This window comes from Tupaia chinensis, unplaced genomic scaffold (genome assembly GCF_000334495.1).
Source record: "Tupaia chinensis unplaced genomic scaffold, TupChi_1.0 Scaffold000235_1, whole genome shotgun sequence".
Taxonomy (NCBI): Eukaryota; Metazoa; Chordata; class Mammalia; order Scandentia; family Tupaiidae; genus Tupaia; species Tupaia belangeri.
The window spans coordinates 826,927-850,324 of record NW_006159713.1 but is presented as its reverse complement, the minus strand read 5'-3'; the positions used below and the strand labels follow the sequence as shown (position 1 = coordinate 850,324).

Below are 23,398 nucleotides of genomic sequence, written 5' to 3'. Positions count from 1 at the left end.
CAGTGAGTTCTGTTTAGTAATCTATTTCTTCTATGAGACCACAGATGACCACACCAATCTGACATGGACCACTATTATGGTCATGTTTTGGGAAGGAGTCAAAAAATAATCTCAGATCATAATTGGAATGCTATGTTGTATGTCAGGCATAGAATTGAGAAGTGCCAAAATAGAAGTGAAGACTCAGGAGCGAGCTGAGGCTCACTGTCCCACTGAGATTTCCCTGCTGCTCATTCTTCCACCTGTGTCTTTATGTGTCAAGATTTCTTGGAATTAAAATACATACACACACAGGAGCTAGAAGGTGGCATGTGGTTGAGGCACTGCACTCCCACATGGCCAACCACAGTTCAAGTTCCACATCCAGCAGCTTGAAACTCACATAGGGCATGTGTGCCTGCGTGCCCAGGATTCCAGGGGGAGAATGGAGGAGAAGGGATTATGGTGTGACCCTCCTCCATTAGGGGTGATTTCTCGCTTCCTGTCTCTCTTATCTCTCTCTGTCTCTCCAGCAAAGGCACGTGCTCTATGGCCAAAAACAATCTTATTAAATTTTTTTTTTTTACATACACATAATGAAGTTCAATGAAAGCCATAAGGGATGCAAACAGAAAACTGCAAAGACTCATAAGTGCTGTCAATCTTAAAAAGCCAGAATTCTGACCTTGAATCACTAGCAAGTATTTTTCAGAGAGGGAAGGAGGTCTCAGCTATTGGAGCAGCATCCTGTCCGCCCCATCCCATCCCATCCTCACCCCTAAACTCAGAAAAGGCTTAAGACTTCAGTCAGATAGTCTACCTTTGGAATGACACTGACAGTAATAGCCTCTCTTCCCCCCCCAAAAAAAAGCCTTCGTGCATTCAGAAAGTTAATAGACTCGCAAGGCCTTGAGATTTCTGGATCTGCCACTTTCACTTTTCCTAACTTCACATAAAATCTATTTTAAATGAACTGTTTTCCTTAGGAAGATAAATAACCAATCCAAATTATGATCATGTAGCATCTTCACAGAGGTTTGCCATTCTAAAATGTGTTATCAACACTGGTACAACAAATTCTACTTCTACTTCATTGTTATAAATCTCTTTTAGACTTCCTACTAGCTTAGGAATTCTGATTATGTGTGGACATTATTATCCTACAGCCTTTACATTAGATAAGCATCAGGATTAGATCATGGGTTTTAGCTCCACAGCAAAAAATAAATAATTTTATATATATACACACACACACACACTCGCAAAGCATCTAAAATGTGCATGGTCATGCACACATGACAGAATTTTTCATATTTCTGAGATGACAATGAACTTTGAACTTCTGTAAAACTATTTTTGTATTTTCAATGACTGTTTCAGCTAGCCTATCTGAAGAAAACCCTTTTGGATGATGGTAACTTTTCTACTCTTTTCTCCTTAGTTTTTGACGCTCGAGCTGACGGCAAAGGGATTGGCAAGCTCAGGGTAACGGTCGAAGCGCTCCGTGCCCTACAGTCTGTCTACAAGCAATACAGAGAGGACTTGGAGGCTTGAAACAAGCTGCTCTAGAGGCATCTCCTACTCCTGAGTAAATGCTCACATGAAAGCTCCTCGATGAGATTTTTGTAATTACTCTGGTATATATAATCTATAATTCATGGGAAGCTGGTGGGGGAGGGACCTGGATTTGAAGTGTTCAAGTTTTGTGTACTTTTCCACTTGTTTATTTTTCTATTCCCTCCTTCCCATGACTGCCACCCCTCAGGACTTAAGTTCTCCATAATGGGTAATACCTTCTCAATAATTTATACCTACATGATAGCATGAGAAAGTCTATTTGCATTTTCAGCGTTTTCTTATGAAGAACTGAAATGCAATTCTCATTTTTATTTTTAATAAGCAAATGCATAAATCTTAGAAAACCTATGAAAAAGAAATACTTTTATGTTATCCCTAATCGTCCCACTAAATGGAATGCCTATGATTAGCCTCATTAAGAGTTTTATACTGTGAAGATTTTATTAGAAGCAATATATGAAAATTACTTGGATTAATGTGTTAATCTTCCTCTTTAAAATGCTAATATCCATTTTATGCACATTAAAGCTCAGTATGCATTTTCTTTGATGCATGCAATTTCTATCAATTAAATATAAAGAATGAGACCTAGCACCAACTTATTAAATTACTTCAGTTTTTGGTTTTCTTCCTTAAAACTATAGTTCTGTCTATTGGTATTATTTTTATGTATTTGCAATGGTAATATGGGATACAGAGGTGTGTGTATATAAAGAGAAAAGAAAGAAAGGAAAGAAAAAGAAAGAAAGAAAGAAAGAAAGAAAGAAAGAAAGAAAGAAAGAAAGAAAGAAAGAAAGAAAAAGAGAAAGAAAGAAAGAAAGAGAGAGAGGTATGTGGAACTTACACTTTGAAAACTTAGTTTATGACATAGAAAGAAATTACTAAAAGTATGACTCAAATTCTGATATGCTTAGTCGGACCTGAAAGGGGTATCTTTTTATCATTTTTAAAATTTACATCAAGCGAATACAATGCTAGGGTGTATCTGGATAACCAGATCCTCAAAAAGCAGCTCAGAAAGTTAATTTTCTAGCTTTTACCCAATCTCACTGAAGGATTTAATTGATATTTTTAATGGAGCTGTGAATCAATGCTGCAAAGGAATTGTCTCTAGAGGTCTAGGATATAATGCATTTCATTTTTTAATTTACTTTTTTATTTGTCATTTTCTTCAAAGGATTTTTATAGGCTGCGGGTTTTCACTGTTTGCAAACAGGCTATGTTCCTTCTTAAGCATATGTAAAGTATTCAGGGAGATAAGTAATTTATTAAAATCTACCTAATTTGCCGTGATATATTAAATCTCTGCTTCAGTGATCACAGACCATTTCATTTAGAGAATTAGGCATTCCCTCTTTGTGTGATTAAAGCTCTGGAAAATGAGTTCTTTGCTCCTATTTGTGAACATTCAAAGCCTGCTAATGGCAAGAAGATGGAATAGATTATGAGACAATTCATTACAGTTCAACAGAAAAAAAAAAAAGCAGCTATAATGCAAAAATGCAAGTATGAATATCTGCATATAGTTTGAACCATCTGTGCTCTAATGGCTTCAATAATGATTCTCGTCTTTAGGAGGCTTTGAAATGACATCCGTACAATATTAATTTGTTGATGTACATTGTGGGATCCGTAGAGTATGATCTGACCGCAGAACTCTATAAATTCTGCCTATACCATTGGGCTTCCCTGTCCTGGGGCCTGCCGTACCCAAGAAGAATCTTGCTCTCATCAAACTCTGCAAATCTTCATAATAACTCATTCCTTTGGAACCTTCTACAGACCACAAACATCTGCAGACTAAACCTCTCCAATCCTAGTAAACAACCACATGTTTGTTGTCACTTCAGCTGGCTCTGAGCTCATCTTTTTGGCCTCTCTTTCAGCTTTCTTTGGCTTTCTGCAGTTACAGTGTCATTAAGACCTGTAATATTCCATGCATTCATTTAAAACAGCCAGATTATACCCTGGGATTAACTGAGTGGTTTTTGAGACATTTATTGTGGTCTTCTCCCAGGAGGTTTGTATTATTGTTTAAAATGTTACAGCCCAAACTAAATACCCATTCTGTAGGGAGAAGGACCAGATTGCCCCGACTTCTTAGGATCTTTAAGTGGAGAGGGGAAGTTTTTATTAGAAAACTTCTGGGATCGAGTCAGCTGTATGGAATGTATATCATAAATAAGATTAGAGCATTAGCCACGTTTATGCCACATTCATGTTTACTGTAACATAATGTTAAAGATTCCTTTTCTAGTTTTAAAATACTCAGCTTCAAAATGGCAAGCTTTTACGACACTGTTTTCATATGTGATTGCTGCTGACACGTTTTGCAGGGGGTGCAGGAGTATGGAATGCCGTCATGCAGATACACCTCAATTGGGTTTCACCGTGGGTCTGAGGATATTTTTTTTGTTTTGTCTTGTGTTAACCAGAGTTCACTGAAAAGTTCACCATCTTTTGGATTCAGAAGCAGTGGTTTTCTTTCGGTGAGCCAAGCTTGATCCATTAAGTATGGCATGGGGACAGAAGCTGCTAGCGGTCGCCTTGCCACACCGATAAACCAGTTTAAGGTGATGTTTGTGTGAATTTACAGCTCACAATGTAACTGTTCACGGGACACTCAGCACTTTCTGGAGCTGTAATGCTTTTAGTTTGGAAATATAAATAGAGATGTGATGTGGTATGTGGGAGAGTGTATTTTACATGTTTTTTTGCCTACTGTAGTAGAAATGTCAAATTCCCAGCCACTGTCATGAGAAGCAGTTGACAAAAATAAGTTTTATGGTTTACAGTGTGGTTTATGTAGAGGACATTTCTCTTCACTCTCAGTTTCAACATGTTTTCTGAATTATCATGGTTTATTGCCATTTAACTTAAATTAGTTTTTTTAAAGAATAAATAGAGAATATGTTTAATCAAATAAAGAAAGGCCACATTGAAATTCTGCTGTTCCTGCCATTCATTTCTTACCACAAAACACAAATAATTTCTATGTGTTATGAAGAAATGTGGGCCGAGACATGGTCATGTGACTTGGGAGGTTCTGCGTGCACCCACGCACGTTCCCACAACAAAACATAAATTATTTTAGTAATCTGACATCAAGAGCTGTGACAATGAAAACCAGTTCTTACACATGTTCTAACAAGAATCTGATTAACATTTTTGTGGATATGGAAAATAACTTTTTTCTAGTCAAACTGGCACTATTGCCGAATTTAGAATGATTTCCTTATGCAGCAGATAGCAAAATGTGAATCGTGTCTGTGAACAAATACGAGAATAAAATGTTGTCTTTGTGTAATACCAAACAACCAAGGGAGAGCTTTGGGGATATAAAGTTATTGAATGATTGACAATATCAGAATGATAATTCATCCCCAATGATGAGAGTACATTTTAATAAGTCACTCACGCCTGAAGGCCTCTGACTACCTTAACAAAGAAAAACTAAACCAGTGATTTATTATAGATTGGGCGGCATGCCTAATTAAATCCATGAATGGGAGCAAACACAGCTTTACAACCTCTTTGTTCAGAACAAAAACAACCTCCAGGTCAACCAGAAAGCTAAAAAATATCAAAGCAATAGAAACAAGTGTTTTAAAAACTAAAAACATAGAATTAGAAAACATCTCATCCCGATCTCTTTTATCTTGCTAGATAGGATGTTCACTTTCATTTCAAAGTGCCACCAGTGGACTCCACCGTGCAGACTGACCTCTTGGAGAATTAGGCCCGTATTATGGTATTGTTATACCTTTGTTCTCACCCATTAGTTTTCCATATGACATTCACTAATATGTCCAGCCATGTTTCTCCTTCAGGCTTCCCGAAGTGAAATCTGGTACTTAGACACAGGACATGACTACTTTTCTAACACAGATGCCTTAAGACTTCTCTTCAGCTTTTTGTCCCTTCTCATTCCACTGAGATTCTTTCTCCTCCTTGTAACAGCACCATCTTTCTCTTCACTAAACACCATCTGTTTTCTTTTTCTTAATTTTTTTTTTGTATTTCTGTCATCTAATCTGTTCACACCTATATTCAGCTGAGCATCTCCTCCTACCTGTCTATCCTACCTCTTTTCAGTTAGTCAAAGCACATTTTCTTCCTTCCTCCTGTCTTTGTTTTTGTTTTCTTGGTGCTACAACCACTTCTTTCGATACAAGTGTCTATGAGAGCTCCCATGGTCCTCCTAGGATGTTCTTTTGTGTTAAGACTTCTCCTAATTCAGGGCCAGCACTTAGTGTAATGGCTATGTCGCTGGACTCCCACATAGTCAACCGCGGTTCAAGTCCCAGACCCAGTGGCTTAACACGCCAGGCGTGTGTGCGTGCATGCCCAAGATTCCAAGAGGAGGATGGAGGAGAAAGGATTGCAGCGTGGCCATCCCCCCTGGGGGGTGATTTTTCGCTTTCTGTCTCTCTGTCTCTCTCTTTCTGGCGAGCACGAAAAAAAAAAAAAGACTTCTCCTAATTTAACATGACAGGGGCACTCTTTAATCAACCTTTATGAAACTGAAGAAACAGCAAGCTAATTTTTGTATCTTTGCTTCTTGTACCTTTTTACAGTGAAGTAACAGAGGCTGGAATTCAGAAAGCTCTCAGGAATCACTGGTAAGGAGCTGAAGTATAAGGAAATTTCTTTAAAATGTAAGAAAATATGTTATTAAAATCAAGTTTTAGGGACCAGCAGGTGGCGTAATGGTTAAGGCGCTGGACTTCTACATGGCCAACCAGTTTGAGTCCCAGATCTGACATCTTGAAACTCATGCTAGGCATGTGTGCATCCAAAAATCTCAAAAGGAGAAGAGAGGAGAAGGGATTGTGGCATGGTCATCCCTGCTGGGGGATAATTTCTCACTTTCATGGTCTCTGTCTCCCCAGAGAGTGCATGTGCCCTATGGCAAAAAAAAACTTTAAAAAGTCAAGCATTTTTTATTTTATTTATTTTTATTTTTTAAATTATTTTTTTATTTTATTTATTGGTACAAATATATTTTGTCAAATACCATCATTAACAACAGGGGAAATAAAAGAAATTTTTGAGGAAAACTTTAGAAAACAAACAACCTAAAAATTAGAAAGACTTCTCTAATGAGGAGAGAAAAAACAGAAGCTATAAAACAAAAGGTAGAGATAGTAAGTAAACTTCAAGGCAGAGTAACCATTTTTAACATTGTTGAAGAACAATGTTGTTTAACATTAAGACAAAATCAGATTTAAGGTAAAAAGACAGGGACAAAGAAAGACATTTTATACTGTTAAAAGGAACGACACATCTAACTAACATTAACTTAAACATATACAGACTAAACAGTATAGCCTTACAGTATATAAAGCAACTAACGACAGAACAGTGGGAAAATATTATAAATATGATTATATAATATTATTAAATATTATTAAATAATACTATAAATATTTGATTGTTGATAATATAAATATTACTAATATAAGTATTGTTAGATATTATTAAATAATATTATAAATATTATTTCTCTTTATTTCTCTAAGCAAAATGAAGTGAAATTAGAACTCAGTGGCAAAGGATAGCTAAAACAAAGAATCCTATCTGAAAATTTTAGATGTGCTTAATTTAAAAATAAAATTGTATATATTTATGGATGTGTTGTTATTACTGTGGGCTCTAATGGGGCAAGAAATACTGCATTCCTACAACATGAGACAGAAAGTTTTACATGTAAATGGGGGAAACAGACATCCGTTCAGAAACCCACACCAGAGCAGGGCTGGCCATAAGAGAGGAGTATGGCAGGATTCTTGTATTTCTAGAAGGCAGATGATATCAGCTGAGGTTCCCACAGAAGAAGGGCCACTTGCATGGAGAAATGCTAAGAACTGGCCTGAGGCCTGGTAGATCGGAGCACTGGCTACTGGAAAAGTGAAAAGAAGAGACCAGAGGTGGCAGATTTGGACAGGCACTTCTGGAAGAGAAGGGACGTTTTGGAAGGAAATTTCCCTTGAAAACATGGTGGTGAAATGAAAGAAGGAGCCAAATGAAAAAAACATGGTGGTGAAATGAAAGAAGGAGCCAAATGAAACTATGGGCCCCAGTGAAAGAAGATAGTATCATTAAATGTATCAGTATCAATAAAAAAGGCAGTTTATTAAAGAAGCTATACTTCACCCTAGCAACTAAAGAGAACACTGTTCAGCAAAGACAGTTGGAAGTCACCCAACCCGTATGATTTTTTGCCCTGAATGGCCCAGGAAAATCAAAAATCAGTGTTTCAGAAGAAAAGAGAATTCTGTGGGGTCAGCAGGTGGCATGGTGGTTAAGGGCCCTGGACTCCTACATAGCTGACCATGATTCAAGTCCTGGACCTGGTGGTTTGCTTTCCCGCTTTCCCTCTCACTTGCTCTCTCTTACTCTGTTCCTTTCTGGTCAAATTAAAATAAATAAAGCTAAATAAAATAATTCTTAAAAAAGGAAAAGTCTGCATCCATATTCCATAAGAAAACAAAAGGAGAGGGCCAGACGTGGCATGGTGGTTAAAGGCACTGGATTCCTACACGGTCAACCACGGTTCAAATCCCATGCCTGGTGATTTGCTTTCTTGCTTTCTCTCTCTCTCTCACTCATTCTCTGTCTGGACAAATTAAATAATAACTAATGGAATTAGATAAATAAATCTTTCTGGACAAATTAAATAATAACAAATGGAATTAGATAAATAAATCTTTTTTTTAAAAAGAAGAAAAGAGAAAAGAAAAGAAAGGAAAGAAAAAGAAAAGTAAAGAAAAGAAAAGAAAAGAAAAGAAAAGAAGGATCAAAACATGTTGATAGTGACCAGCAGGTGGCATGGTGATTAAGGCACTGGACACTCCCATACGGTTGATCACGGTTCAAGTCCAGGACCTGGTGGCTTGCTTTCTCACTTTCCCTCTTTCTCTCTCTCTCTCTCTGTGTCTCTCTTCCTGGTCAAATTAGAATGGATGAATGAATTAATAAAATTAAAATAAATAATTCTTTTTAAAAAAAACATGTTGGTAGTTCTCAGTTCTATACGTCAATGAAGTTGCGGAAGAAGAAAGAAAAAGTGGTTTCCAGTAATCCCACCCCCCAGAATTAGCCATTAACATCTGTTACACTTTATTTTTTCTTACGTATGAATAACTCTTAAAAATAACACAAGTAATACATAACTGTATTTTCACTAAAAGTCAGAATAAAGTAGATAGCTAAAACCACTTTTACCATAACCCTTCTAATCCAGACCTGCTCCCGTCATCAGAGTTTGCCGTGTGTGTGTGTGTGTGTGTGTGTGTGTGTGTGTGTGTGTATCTCCACAGTATTTGTATAGAATTTGTTTTTTATTTGCATAAATCTTAGACTGCAGACATTGTTTATACTACTTGCTTTTTTCACTCAATGTGTTTTCTAACAGTGTTTTTGAAATGTACCCGTTGTTTCCATTGTCTTACAGTTGTCACAATAAATGTGTATGGGGTCTTTCAGGGTTTTTTTCTTTGTTTTCTGTTTGTTTTGCTATCAGGCACCTGTATCACCAGAGAGAGGAGAGAGGCAGAGAGGAAAAGTGAGAAATTGCCATCCCATGCAGGAGTTCCTTCTCTTCCATTCTTCTCTTGAGATTTTGGGCATGCATGCACATGCACCCTCATGATTTTTTTTTTAAGGTTCTTGCCACAGGACACGTGTGCTTGCCAGAGAGACAGAAAGAGACAGAAAAATACCTCCACTTCACCTCCCCCCCCTGCCCCTCCCCCCGAGAGGAATGGCCATGCCATAATCCCGTCTACTCCTGGGATTTGGGGCATGCATGCAAACATGCCTTCCTTGAGGCTCAAGCCACTGGATCCAGGACTTGAATCACGATTGTACATGTAGGAGTCTAGCACTGTAATAACCACACCACCTGCTGCCTTCACCCTCCCCCTGGCCTGATTTTCAAGCTGCCAGGTCCAGGACTCAAACTGTGGTTGGCAATGTAAGAGTCCAATGCCTTAAGCACTATGCCACCTGCTTGTGTGTGTGTGTGTGTGTGTGTGTGTGTGTGTATCTCCACAGTATTTGTATAGAATTTGTTTTTTATTTGCATAAATCTTAGACTGCAGACATTGTTTATACTACTTGCTTTTTTCACTCAATGTGTTTTCTAACAGTGTTTTTGAAATGTACCCGTTGTTTCCATTGTCTTACAGTTGTCACAATAAATGTGTATGGGGTCTTTCAGGGTTTTTTTCTTTGTTTTCTGTTTGTTTTGCTATCAGGCACCTGTATCACCAGAGAGAGGAGAGAGGCAGAGAGGAAAAGTGAGAAATTGCCATCCCATGCAGGAGTTCCTTCTCTTCCATTCTTCTCTTGAGATTTTGGGCATGCATGCACATGCACCCTCATGATTTTTTTTTTAAGGTTCTTGCCACAGGACACGTGTGCTTGCCAGAGAGACAGAAAGAGACAGAAAAATACCTCCCCATCACCTCCCCCCCCTGCCCCTCCCCCCGAGAGGAATGGCCATGCCATAATCCCGTCTACTCCTGGGATTTGGGGCATGCATGCAAACATGCCTTCCTTGAGGCTCAAGCCACTGGATCCAGGACTTGAATCACGATTGTACATGTAGGAGTCTAGCACTGTAATAACCACACCACCTGCTGCCTTCACCCTCCCCCTGGCCTGATTTTCAAGCTGCCAGGTCCAGGACTCAAACTGTGGTTGGCAATGTAAGAGTCCAATGCCTTAAGCACTATGCCACCTGCTTGACACAAGTCCAGGGTTCTTTTTTAAGAAAGAAAAATTCCTCTTTGGTTTGGAGCTCTACCCCAGGAATGGTGAATTTGATGGTTTAATTCAGCATCCCTATTGAGAACAACTAGAAAAACTGGTATATATATTCCATATAATAACATATATGAAGTGTTTGAAAATATCAAAATGCCTACCAGCTATGTAGGCTGTAGAAAATTGCTAGAACAAGATCTCGGAACAAGGAAAACACAAAGGGTGAGCCAGACTCTAAGCTGAAAGCATGGGTGAGACTAGGAAGCTGAACAGAGCTTTCAGCAGACACAAGAGGCTTTGGAGGACAAAATTGGAATTCAGGACCCACCAAACACTAGTAAATTTCCCAGCTTTAAGTCAGGACTATGAAAGGCTAAACCACAAGAATAATGTAAATAGGAAATCGAGTAGCTTTCATGGGTAGGGAATTCCTATTTTAAATCATCTCAGTCTCTGAATTGATTAAGATCATCTGAACTTGCTAGAGACACTGGCTAGCATCTGTCAGAATCAAAGATGAATCTCCAGAAAAAAATATCATCCAGACTCTCAAATTATTCTCATTGGAGGGGAGACAAGGGGACAGCAGGTGGCGAAGTGGTTGAGGTGTTGGACTTCCACATGGTCATCAGTGATTTGAGTCCCAGACCTGGTGGCTTGTTTTCTCACTCTTTCTCTCTCTGTGTCTCTCTGGGGAGCACACATGCTCTATAGCAAATTTAAAAGACAATAACAATAAATAGAAATAATAATAATTTTAAAAATTATTCCCATTTTTAAATGTATAATGTTTGGCACACATTTAAAAATAACTAGGCACATAAAGAGACAAGACCACATGTCTGAAGACTAAGACAACAGACAAGTGAAATGTTTATAAATAATTTCATAATAGAGTCATCTATAAACTTCAGAATTACACCATTTGATATGCTCATGGAATTCAAAGATCTTAAAATCAACATAGAATTAGAAATTATATTTTTTTGAAATACCCAGGTGGAAATTCTATAAGTGAAAATTATAATAGCAATTAACAATTCGCTAGGTTAGTTTAACAGTAAGTTAGATACAAGTGAAGAGAGATTTAATGAACTATTTTTTAAAAAAATCAGAATAAGGGCCCAGCAGGTAACATAGAGGTTAAGGGAGCTGGATCCCACATGGCTGGTTCCATGGTTTCAGTCCCGGACCCAGTGGGTTGAAAATCACACCAGGCATATGTATGTGCATGACCAAAATCCTGAGAGGGAGAAGGGATTGCAGCATGGCCAACTCCCCCTCCCCCCAGAAAGTGATTTCTCACTTTCCCTCTTTTTCTCTCTGGTGAGTGCACTCTCTATAGTGGAAAAATAAATAAATAAAATATCCATTCTGATGCATGGAAAATACTAAAAAGGGAAGAGATGAGTAAAAGACATGGGGTGATGTTGAAAACTGCACCTAAAGGCCCAGGAAAAGAAAAGAAAAAAAACTACAGTCAATATTCAAAGAATTTTCTAAAAAAAATTTTTAAAATAACTTCATCTTATATGTCCAAGCTAGATAAATACAAAGAAAATTACCTAAGGCTTATCATGTAAAAAAGTATGCTGAAAAGGGCAAAAAAAGAAAAAATCTTAAATAAGTTACTGATAAAAGATGTATCTTTAAAAGGTAATACTAAGACCAAGAGCTGATTTCTCAACTGAAACAGGAAGCCATTATAGTATGATACACCTCCTACCTCCTGGTTCTTTCCTCACACCTTCCTTCACCCTCTCTTATCTACACACAAGGCAGGCAACACCCCAAGAAACTTGACCAATGGGACCAGAAGCTAGGAGATAAATACTGCTCTTCCAAACCCTCTAATGGACAACTGAGATGCATTCTCTTCAGAGAATCTAAGAGGAGCAACTACAGTCATTCATAGAAGGGATCAACAACTTTGCACTGGCTTGTTTCATTTCTTAGTCTGTCACTTCTTTGTCTGGGATAATTTCTCAAATACTGAGTCACTGGAAAAGTCATAATGTATTTTTCCTATATTTTTCTATATAAAAAAATGTGTCTTGACTTTTCTGACAACCCGGTAAATTTCCTGCATGCAAGCCCATGTGACAGGCTCTCAAAAGTGGAGCATCAGGGGACCAGCAGTTGTAATGGCTACGTCGCTGGACTCCCATGTAGTCGACCACGGTTTGAGTCCTGGACCTGGTGGCTGAAACTCATGCTGGGCACATGTGCATGCATGCCGAAGATCCCTAGAAGAGAATGGAGGAGAAGGGATTGTGGCGGGGCCAGCACCCCCGGGGGGGAATTTCTCTTTTTCTGTCTCTTTATCTCCCTCTGTCTTTCTGGCAAGTGCCCATGCCCTATAGCAAAAACCTCTTCAAAAAATAAAAAGAAAGTGAAACATCAGGAAGGGACTTTGAAAATGGGTCACTCATAAATCACATGGCCAGAAAGGATGTTACTTAGTGATCATTGGTATTAAGATGATAAGCCCTGACCTGTGACAGTTTTTTTTTTTTTTTTGGACAGAGGGTGTGTGTACTTACCAGAGAGAGAGAGAAGGAAAGTGAGAGAGCATTCCTCATGGTGCATGGTCACACCACAATTCCTTCTTTTTTATTTCTTAAAAAAAGGCATGCACACCTGGTGTGCGTATCAATCCACCAGGCCCAGGACTCAAACCATACAGTCAGTCATGTGGGATTCTGCCACCTCAACCACCACACTACCAGCTGGCCCATAGTGGTGGGTTGAGATAAGTGTCAAGGAAAGCAAAGCATTTGGTTATCATCTATTTAGTTCTCTGAATATATATTATATTCCAAATATTTTTAATTAAAGAAAAATGTTTTAGTAGATGAAAAACCTCAAAAGAAATAAAACCAACCCTGATGCAAAAGGAAACGTGACAGAGTATTTCAACATGAGTTCAGAAAAATTAAATAAGCAATTGCAAATGGGAAAAAATAAAACAAGTCAGGAATTTAAAAACTCAAAAGAGCAATTGACAGAACTGAAATTTATGAAGTAGAAAATTTATTTTAAGAAAGCAGTTTTAAAAAAGAAGAAAATAACCTTGAAGTGAGGAAATTATAACATACTAAGAGAAAATAAATATGACTGAAAGTAGACTAAGGAAGAGAGTGGATAGAAAGGAAAGCCGAGAAAATGAAATTAAAACAAAGCAACAAAGAGGTAGCAGAACAGTAGAAAAATGACAGGTATAGTAGACAGGCAAACATAAATATAATCGAGAATGCAGAAGAGGAAAAACAATGAAATAGAATTATATATAAAACTTTAATTGAAGAAGGCTTTCCTGAAATAAAACAAGATCTGAACTGACATATTGAAAGGGTACACTGTGTAGGAAAATTGCTTCAAAACAGTCAACTTCCTAAAAATGCTATGGAAACTAAAGTGGCAATTCTACTAAAATTAAAAATAGACATATCAGGGGGCCAGCAGATGGCATAATGGTTACGTCACTGGACTCCTACCTAGTTGACTGTGGTTCAAGTCCCAGACCTGGTGACTTAAAACACACTGGGCATGTGTGGATGTGTGCCCAAGATCCTGAGAGGAAAATGAAGAAGAAGGGACTATGTTGTGGCCATCTTCCCCGTGGGGTGAATTTTTGCCTTCTGTCTCTTTCTCCGGTGAGCACACAAGCCCTCTAGCAAAAATCTCTCTTTAAAAAAAAAATACACTGACCACAGGAACCAGCAGTTAGCGTAATGCCTGTGTCGCTGGATTCCCACGTAGTCGACCGCGGTTCGTGTCCCGGACCCGGTGGCTTAAAACCCATGCCGGGCGCGTGTGCATGCGTGCCCAAGATCCTGAGAGGAGAATGGAGGAGAAGGGATTGCGGCGTGGCCATCCCCTCTGGGGGGTGATTTCTTGCTTTCTGTCTGTCTCTCTCTGTCTGTCTGGCAAGCGCACGCGCCCTATAGTGAAAAACCTCTCAAAAAAAAAAAAAATACACTGACCAGGACCATCAGGTGTCATAGTAATTAAGACACTGGAATCCCACGTGGCCTACCACAGTTAGAGTCTGGGACCTGGGAGCTTGAAAATCATGCTGGATACATGTGCGTGTGTGCCCAAAATTTGGAGAGAAAAATGGAGGAGAAGAGATTACAGAGTGGCCATCCCTCCTAGGGGAGGATTTCTCGCTTTATCTTTTTTGGTCTGTCTCTGTCTGTCTCTCTGTCTGGCAAGCACACGTGTCCCATGGCAAAAATCTTTTTAAAAAAAATGTACTTATCTTTTCATCCAACAGTTTCACTTAAGAATTTATCCCAAAGATATACTTGCAAATGTAAGAATGATATGGACAAGGTTATTGGGTTATTGTTTCAGCATTGTTTGAAAAAAAAAAAAAAAACTGGAAATGCCCTAAATATCCAATAGGGAACTTATCGAATATAATAGTTATGAAATTAAATTTTAAAGGAGTCAACCTTAAATATGCTGATATGGAACGATTTCCAAGATACCTTTTTGTCTGTTTTTTTTGTTTGTTTTTTGTTTTTTGTCTTAAAACAACAGAAATGTATTTTCTCGCAGTTCTGGAGATTACGAGTGGGCAGGGTCATGTCTCCTCTGAAGACTCTGGAGAAGGATCTGTTCCAGGCCTGTCTCCTAGTTTCAGGTGATTGCTGGTAAGTTCTTGGTGTTTCTTGGGTTATGGACTGGTCACTCCTCCATCTTTACAGAGCATTCTCTTCTCTGTGCCTGGGTGTCTCCAAAATATATGTTTAAATTTTTTAAAGGCAAATTAATACTGTGTGGTACGTGCAACAAATTATGTTTAAAAAAAATAGGTGCATAGATTTTAATACAAGTGAAATATCTTTTGAAGCATACCAAGAAGTTGGTAAGTGGTAGCTTCTGGGAAAGGGAACTGAATAGCTAAGGGAAAGGGTAGGAAAGAAGTAAACTTACTTTTTATTGTGTCTTCATTTATATCTTTTTTTATGGCTTTATTAAGACATAGTTCACAGGGCCAGCAGGTGGCATGGTGGTTAAGGGCACTGGACTCCCACCTGGCTGACCACAGTTTGAGTCTTGGACCTGGTGTCTTTATCATTCTCTCTCTCTCTCTCTCTCTCTCCCCACACACACTCTGGGCAAATTAAAATAAATAAAAATAAATAAATAAATAAAGTTTAATCTGGATCTTTGAATCTCTAAGTTTGGAAAGTTTTCCTCTAGGATTTCATAGAATAGATTATCAATGCCCTTATTAGTCTCTTCACCTTCTGGGATATAGATTATCCAGATGTTTGGACGTTTAATGGTATCTAGTATTTCTTATATATTATTCTCATTTTTTGGACTATTTTCTCAGTCTTTGTGGTGGATTTTTCTAGGCCAACGATTCTGACTTCTACATCTGAGATTCGATTTTCTGTATGATCTAGTCTGCTTTTAATACTTTAAAGGGAGGTTTTGATTTTCTGTATTATAGCCTTCATCTCTAACAGTTCTGTTTGATTCTTTTTTATAATGGTGTATTTCCTCTTTCAGAACGTGCAAGAACTTCTTCACCCCCTGGAACTCCTCAGCTCTATTCTCCTGCTTCTTCTGGTGTTCATTGTCTCTCTTCTCTTGCATCTCTGTTAACGTTGTCACTATGAATATTCTAAATTCTTTATCAGACATTCCCACAAGTTCCATTGTACTGTGGATGAAGAGGTTATTCTTTTCCCTAGGGGAGAGGTATTATCTTGGTTTCTCATATTTCTTGTGCCTTTGTGATTTCTAGGGTTATGATGTGATTCTTCTTAATTCCTAGAAGTTCAGTTTGAGAGTTCCGGGGCATACAGGAGGAGATGATCTATAATCTCTTTGCCATTCTGTTTCTATACCTTTTTGCAGCAGATTCAGTGGGTATTAAAGAACATGTTGACCCTAATAGTATTTGGATGTTTGGCTACAATTTCCTTAGATCTGTCTAGACAATCAGTGCATGGAGACTGAGCAGCAAAGTGATGAGGTAAAAGAAAAAGGACAAGAAAACAGAGAAAGAGAAAAAAGAGAGAGAAAAAAAGGAAAATTTTTTTCTTTTGTTTTAAAACCAAAAAATGAAAAATGCACAGCATGCAGACATGCCACTCAAAAGCACTAGTACTCAGCTGCAATGGGGTAGTCTTCTGAAGGCCTACCCTTTGCCTCTGCTAGATAGGAGGAGGAAAGGGGATTATTAGCAAGATAAAGAAGGATCTTAAATCCAAGAGAATACCTTAAGCAATTTTTTAAAGAAAAATTACATAAAAATAAGACAGAGGCAGAGAGAGGCAGAAAGAAACAGAGAGAAGGATAGAGGGGGCACCCTACCACTCAAGACCCAGGCTGGAGGCTGAATTACCAGCAGACAATCTTCATTTCTCTTATTCCCTGAAAGTACTAGTTCTCTCTATGTTTAACTTTTTAAGGAGCTATCAATAGTTTTCCAAAGTGGCTGAGAAACATTAGAGGATATATAACCAATCTTTTAGTAATACTAATTCAGAATTACTATCAGTTTCTTGAGAACAAGGAATTGGAAGTGTGGACATTGATGTCAGGAATCCACTGAATGTCTTCGTGTTTATATTGATAAATATAATGATTTATGGTTAATGGAAGAGATTTATCAGTTTTTAAAAATCCATGAAGAACTGCAAGAGTCTGCTTTGAAGCTCCAAAATCATGTTATAGATCTACAGAAGGGGGTAAAATTGGGCATATATGTAGAGAAATAGCCTTAAAAGTGATGAGCCAGGGGCCAGCAGATGGCATGGTAGTTAAAGACACTGGACTCCTACATGACAGACCACAGTTCAAGTTCCAGACCTGGTTGCTTTCTTTCTCATTCATCTCTCCACACACCCCCCTCTATCTCTGTCCCTCTCTGGTCAAATGTAAGTACATAAAGAAATAAGTAAATAAAGTCAAATAAAAAGTAATTCTTGGGACCAGCAGTTAGCCTAACGGCTTTGTCACTGGACTCCCATGTAGTCGAACGCAGTTTGAGTCCTGGACCTGGTGGCTTAAACTCAACTCTGGGCTCGTGTGCATGCATGCCCAAGATCCCAAGAGGAGAATGGAGGAGAAGGGATTGTGGCATGGCCATACTCCGGGGGGGAGGGGGTATGATTGCTCGCTTTCTGTCTCTCTGTCTCTCTTTCCAGCGAGCACACGCTCCCTACAGCAAAAACCTCTAAAAAAAAAAAGAACAACTTCAATTACTTTTAAAAAAAGTAACTCTTAAAAAAATAAAAGTGGTGAGCCAAATAACAAAGTAAAACTTGACAAAAGGTTTTTTTGGTTTTTAGAAATTTTTATTATAGGGCAAGTGTACTTGCTGGAGAGACAGAGAAAAACAGAGAGAAACAGAGAAACAGAAAGCAAGAAATCATCCCCCAGTGGGGATGGCCATGCCACAGTCCTTTCTCCTTCATTCTCCTCTCAGGACTTTGGACATGCATGCAACACATGACTGGCATGAGTTTCAAGCCACCAGATCCATGACTCAAACCACAGTCAGTTACATGAGCGTCCAGCACCTTAACCATTATGCCACCTGCTGGCCTTAACATGAAGTATTTTAAAAGAGGGCACAGTCTGTGGGAATATGCAATGAATGTCAAGTGGTTTCTCAACAGCTAGGGATTCTCCTAGGCCTCTTGCTCAGTTTTCCCCCATCTAGTTATATTTCCTCCAAAATCTGAAAGAGAATCAGGGACAAGAACCTAAATCAGTTTTAGATAATAGAACTGAAGCAAATGGAGTACATATTAGATGCCCCTAGGGCCCTGCCTCCTGTGCCATCTGCTACATTTCAGATTCCAGCTATAGGTTTGATGGCCAATCCGTGAAGGCACCGACTCACTTCACTCTAACATCTCATCTCAAGTACACATTGTGCTCTTTGCTTTCCACTCTGGGGCTTCTCTGACACTGCACACCTGTAAGAATGTACTTAGCCTGTACATGAGCTGCAGCAAGTAATTACGAGATGGAAATGGCACATTCAGGATCAGGTACAAGAACCTAGTCCAGAGAACAATCCAGAGAACACTGGTAAGATCCACAAACATCTGGCTCAAACTACTTTTTTTTTTTTTAAGAATTATTTATTTATTTAAAATGTACGGGTTCCATTTGTTGTTATTGTTACTATCATTACTATTTTTTATTTAACTAGAGAGAGAAAGGGAAAGTGGAAAAGCAAGCTGTCAGGTCTGGGACTCAAACTGCAGTCAGCCATGTGGGAATCAAGTGCCTTTAACCACCATGCTACCTGCTGGTCCCCTGGCTCAAACTTCCATGCCACTTGGCTACATCAGTGCCTCCACATCAATGCACATCCATCACAGAACAAAAAGGGTGTTCCCTACAATCAGATACCAGAGGAAGAAAAAGATCTCAGCTTTGTTTATGGATCAGTAGGCTCCTTTTGGGGCGTGAGCTAAAAATAGATTGCAACCACACCACAGCTTCATGAAGGACGGCTTCAAAGGACAGTGAGCAGCACCCCTAGTCATTCGCTTTGATGGAGGAAGTGGCCTGAAATATACAGACTCCTAGATAGTGACAAATGGCTGACTGATTCTTCAAGGACCTATAAGAGGCAGAGTAGAAAACCAATAGAAAGATGAGAAACAGAAAAGTCTAGAGAAGCGTGAGAATGGGAAGAAAGAGTACTTACCTAGTGTCTAGTGTCAACGCACATCAGAATGTATCCATCACATAGTAGGCTCTCAGCAGCCCAGTAATGGGATGATTGGTGCCTGCCGATCTTTTTCATGGCCACTCTTGTGCTATTGAACTCAACAAGCAGATAAATGGAGTGCCTATGGAAGCAGGGACGGAGGCCATGCATGGACACCACATGATAGACTCTTTCTCACCAAGGTATCCTTGCTACTATACTACTAATGCTCTGTCAGCCAATAGCATAGACAAACGCTGTGTCTTCAGTATGCTACCCTTCCTCAAGGAGACCAGCCAGTCGCCTAGTAGCAAGTTAACTACACTGGACTCCTTCTATTCAAGATAAAGCAGTTGATTTGCTCTTATTGTAAGTGATACCGTATATCTCATATGTGTGTGTCCTCCCTGTCTACGATGCCTCTATCAATACTGCCATCCAAGAGACACCAGAAGCCTGATTTAGCCAATAAAATCCCACATGACATTGCCTTAGATCAAGGAACTCCTTTTATGGAAGATAATATGTGATTGGTTCTACCATATACAGCTGTGCCCAAAAGCAACCATCCTAATAGAATCGTGGAATGGCCTATTGGAAACTCAGCTAACATTTCTGCTCAGAGATAACCAAGAAAGTTAGAGCTCTGACCTTCAGAATGCAATTTTTGTGCTAAATTTATAGCTGCTGTGATGCTTTGTCCCCAGGAGCTAAAATGTACAGGTTCAGAAATCCAAAGGTAGAAGTAGGAGTGCACCCTTCACCACCACTCCCAGTGAACCATGCACAAAAGTTATACTTCCCATCCCCATAGGGAGGTTCTGTAAGGTCCCAGTTGGTAAGAGGAGGACTATTGGGTTGTCAGGAAAGTCGTGATACATTTTTGCATAGGAAAATATAGGGAGCACAGCAAGAATCCCACTGAAGCTATAATAGTTCATGATCATTTTAGACTCCTCATGCAGATGGATCAATAGAAAAAAAAAAAAACATTCTATAAGTGGAGGGTTACAGATGGCCACAAATTCTTTGCCACTATCTTCACCAAGAGATGGGAGCTATGTTTCCTTCCTGTTGAATCTGGGCTGTGTTTGCAACTGCTTTGACCAAGAGACTACAATAAAAGTGATGATATGTCAGTGTATCATATGTCAGATATGTCATCTGACATAGCCTTCAAGAAGCCTCCCGTTTCCTTTGAGTTCCTCTTTGGTTACCTATCCATCTAAGCTTATTGACTGATAAATACGCAGGCTGTGGTATCTCTTAGGCAAGATTGTCAATCCCCTTTCCCAGAGGGTCTACCTGAGATATATTTCACTGGTGTCCACCTCACTGGAACGTGACTGTCTTGTTATTCTCGTTGTCATTTCTTGCCATGGCACAGCAACTGCTAGGACAAATCCTGATGTTCAGCACGTCTGCAGAGGATAGTCATTAGCAGCAGTGGTCTCTGCTACTAAGAACAGTGAAGGAAGGCATTCTTCTATAGAACATCATTACTAGCCTCCCAAGGGATGGAAAAACACCTCTGTTGATAATACCTGGCTTTGAATCAAGCAAGATGTCAAGAGTAGCAGCCTGGGGAGTGGTTACTGCCTGCTAATCCCAAATCAGGACTGACATATGCAGCCTGCTGTTTCTACTGCAGACATTCACTTGAAATAGCTACACTGATAAACAAAGTCATTGTAAATATTTATGTTTTCATATTATATGTCCATAGGAATGATTTGCATGAAAGGATCCTTAAGCGCCAAGTGAAACATTAAGTTCTAGTTGATACCAAATGATTCCTTTCATGACAATTAACATCCCACTTTAAGTCATTCTTGTTATTGTCATCGTTTTTGTTATTAAAATCAACTACACAACACCAAAGCCATGAATCATGAAAGAAAGAATTGATAAGATGGGCTTCATTAAAATTAAAAACTTCTGTGAAAGACACTGTCAAGAAAAGGTAAAGACAAGCCGAAGGCTGGGAGAAAATATTTGCGAAAGACATATCTAATAAAGGAGTAGTGCCGGGGTGGTGGATTGCCGCCAACCGCCTTAACGGCTCGAACAATGTTGATGGCTTTCCAAGTGTGGTGGCGCGTTCCATTATCGTCTTCCTGTGCCCTTTCGTCATTTTACGCGGAGTAGATGGTCTCCATAGTGACTTTAATATTTCATATTCCTCTTATACCTTTGTGAGTTTCCCTCAACATTAGGGAAGATGTACAAGGTATACTCCATTTGGGCAAAAATAACTTATAAGGAATAATCATTGTCATAGCAGTAATTTTATATTGCAACCACAAGAGAGAGACACACACACACACAGAGAGGGGAAGTAAGAAAGCAAGCCACCAGGTCCAGGACTCAAACCATGGTCAGTCACATGGAAATGTCAAGCACCTCACCCACTACACCCTGCTGGTCCCCCAGTATAGAGGCCCGCCCCATAGTACAGTGGTTAAGTGCTGTGCATCAGTACCTGGATCCCACATGGCCATGGCCAACTGTGGTTCAAACCCAGCCCCAGCAGCTTGAAAATCACCCTAGGCAGGAGTGCATGATGCCCCAAACCCTGATGTAATGCAGGACAAAGGACTGGCATGACTGTGCCCCTCGGAGGACCTCTCTCTCTCTCTCTCTCTCTCTCTCTCTCTCTCTCTCTCTCTGGTGAGTGCATGTGCCCTCTGGCCAAAAAAAAAAGTATTCTTATTTCATTGTATTATGTTTACCTTTTCCATTTAGGTTCTGCTTTATTGTTAACTTTTTAATATTCTCATTTTATAACTTTTTGGAGAGAAAATACTGCCACTTACAATCTTCGTCAGCAATGATGAAAGACGCTAGTGTTCTTTCTGGGAGTGGAGGTGGTGGGGAAGAAGGACAATCTTGATGTAAATCTGTGGTAAGAATATACAACAAAGCAAAGAAATCCTTCACTTAAAAGTCACAAGTCAAGACCCTTTTCAGATTTGTATGCTTCTTCCAATTAATCAGTCTTAGCCTATGACCACTAAATAAAAAATTATATGAACAGTGAAAAAAAAAGGGGGGGAGTAGTGCCCAAAATACACACACACACACACACACACACACACACACACACACACATCTCTGAAAACTCAACAGTAAAAAAGCTAACACCTCGGGCTGGCAGGTGGCTTGGTGGTTGAGGTACTGGACTCCCACAAGGCCAACCATGGTACAAGTCCCAGACCATGTAGCTTGCCTTCTCACTTTCCCTCTCCCTCTGATAAATTAAAAAGTAATGATAAATTAAATTAAATAATTCTTTTTTAAAAATTAACAACTTGACTAAAACATAGGCAAAAAACTTGGATAGGCACCTCACCAAGAAAATATACTGATGGCAAATAAACATGAAAAACTGCTCAGGAAGCAGATGTCATTAGGGAACTGCAAATGAAAACAAGATAACCACTACACATCTATTAGTGTGGCCAAAATCCAGAAAACAAGAACACCAAATGCTGATGAGGATGTGGTTAAACAGGAATTTCTGTTCATTGCTGGTGAGAATATAAAATGCACTAGAGTATAGTTATGTTGAAGACAGTTTGGCAGTTTCTTAGAAAACTAAACATACCATGTGACCCAGTAATCACACTCTTAGGTATTTACCAAAAAAATGTTGAAAACTTATGTCTACACAAAAACTTGCATGTGGACCAGCAGTTAGCGTAATGGCTATGTCGCTGGACTCCCACGTAGTTGCCCACAGTTCACGTCCCAGATCTAGTGGCTTAAAACTCACACTGGGTGCATGTGTGTGCATGCCCAAGATCCCAAGAGGAGAATGGAGGAGAAGGGATTGCAGTATGGCCATCCCCCCTGGGGGGTGATTTCTCGCTTTCTGTCTCTCTGTCTCTCTCTGTCTGTCTGACGAGTACACGCGCCCTATAGCAAAAACCTCTCCAAAAAAAACCCAAAAAAAAACAACAAAAAAATAACCTTGCATGTGAATAAACAAAACAAAACAAAACAAAAAAACCTTGCACGTGAATGTTTTTAGCAGCTATATACATAATTGCCAATACTTAGAAGCAACCAAGATGTCCTTCAGTAAGTGGATAATTAAATGGATGGATAATGGATAATTAAACTGTGGCACATCCAGACAATGGGATATTATTCAGCACTAAAAAGAGATGATCCATCAAGCCAGGAAAGAACTTTAAGCTCATATTACTAAATGAAAGAAGCCAACCCAAAAAGACTACTTTATTATGCCAAGTATACAACATTCTGTAAAAAGCAAGACTATAGAGACAGTAAAAAGACCAGTGGTGCCTTTTGGCTGAAAGTGCCATCTTCCAGTAATTAACCAAAATGACAAACACAAAGGGAAAG

At 39.1% G+C, this 23,398-nt stretch overlaps 1 protein-coding gene across 1 annotated transcript in view; it reads left to right on the top strand.

The window, feature by feature from the left end:
• The window catches only part of RPGRIP1L (RPGRIP1 like), a 116,826-nt gene extending 112,794 nt beyond the window's left edge, over positions 1-4,032 (top strand). Inside the window, 1 exon segment of the mRNA XM_006148378.3 lies at positions 1,421-4,032. Within this exon segment, the coding sequence (XP_006148440.1) occupies positions 1,421-1,533 (113 nt within the window). The 3' untranslated portion in view covers positions 1,534-4,032.
• The last annotated feature ends 19,366 nt before the right edge of the window (positions 4,033-23,398 follow it).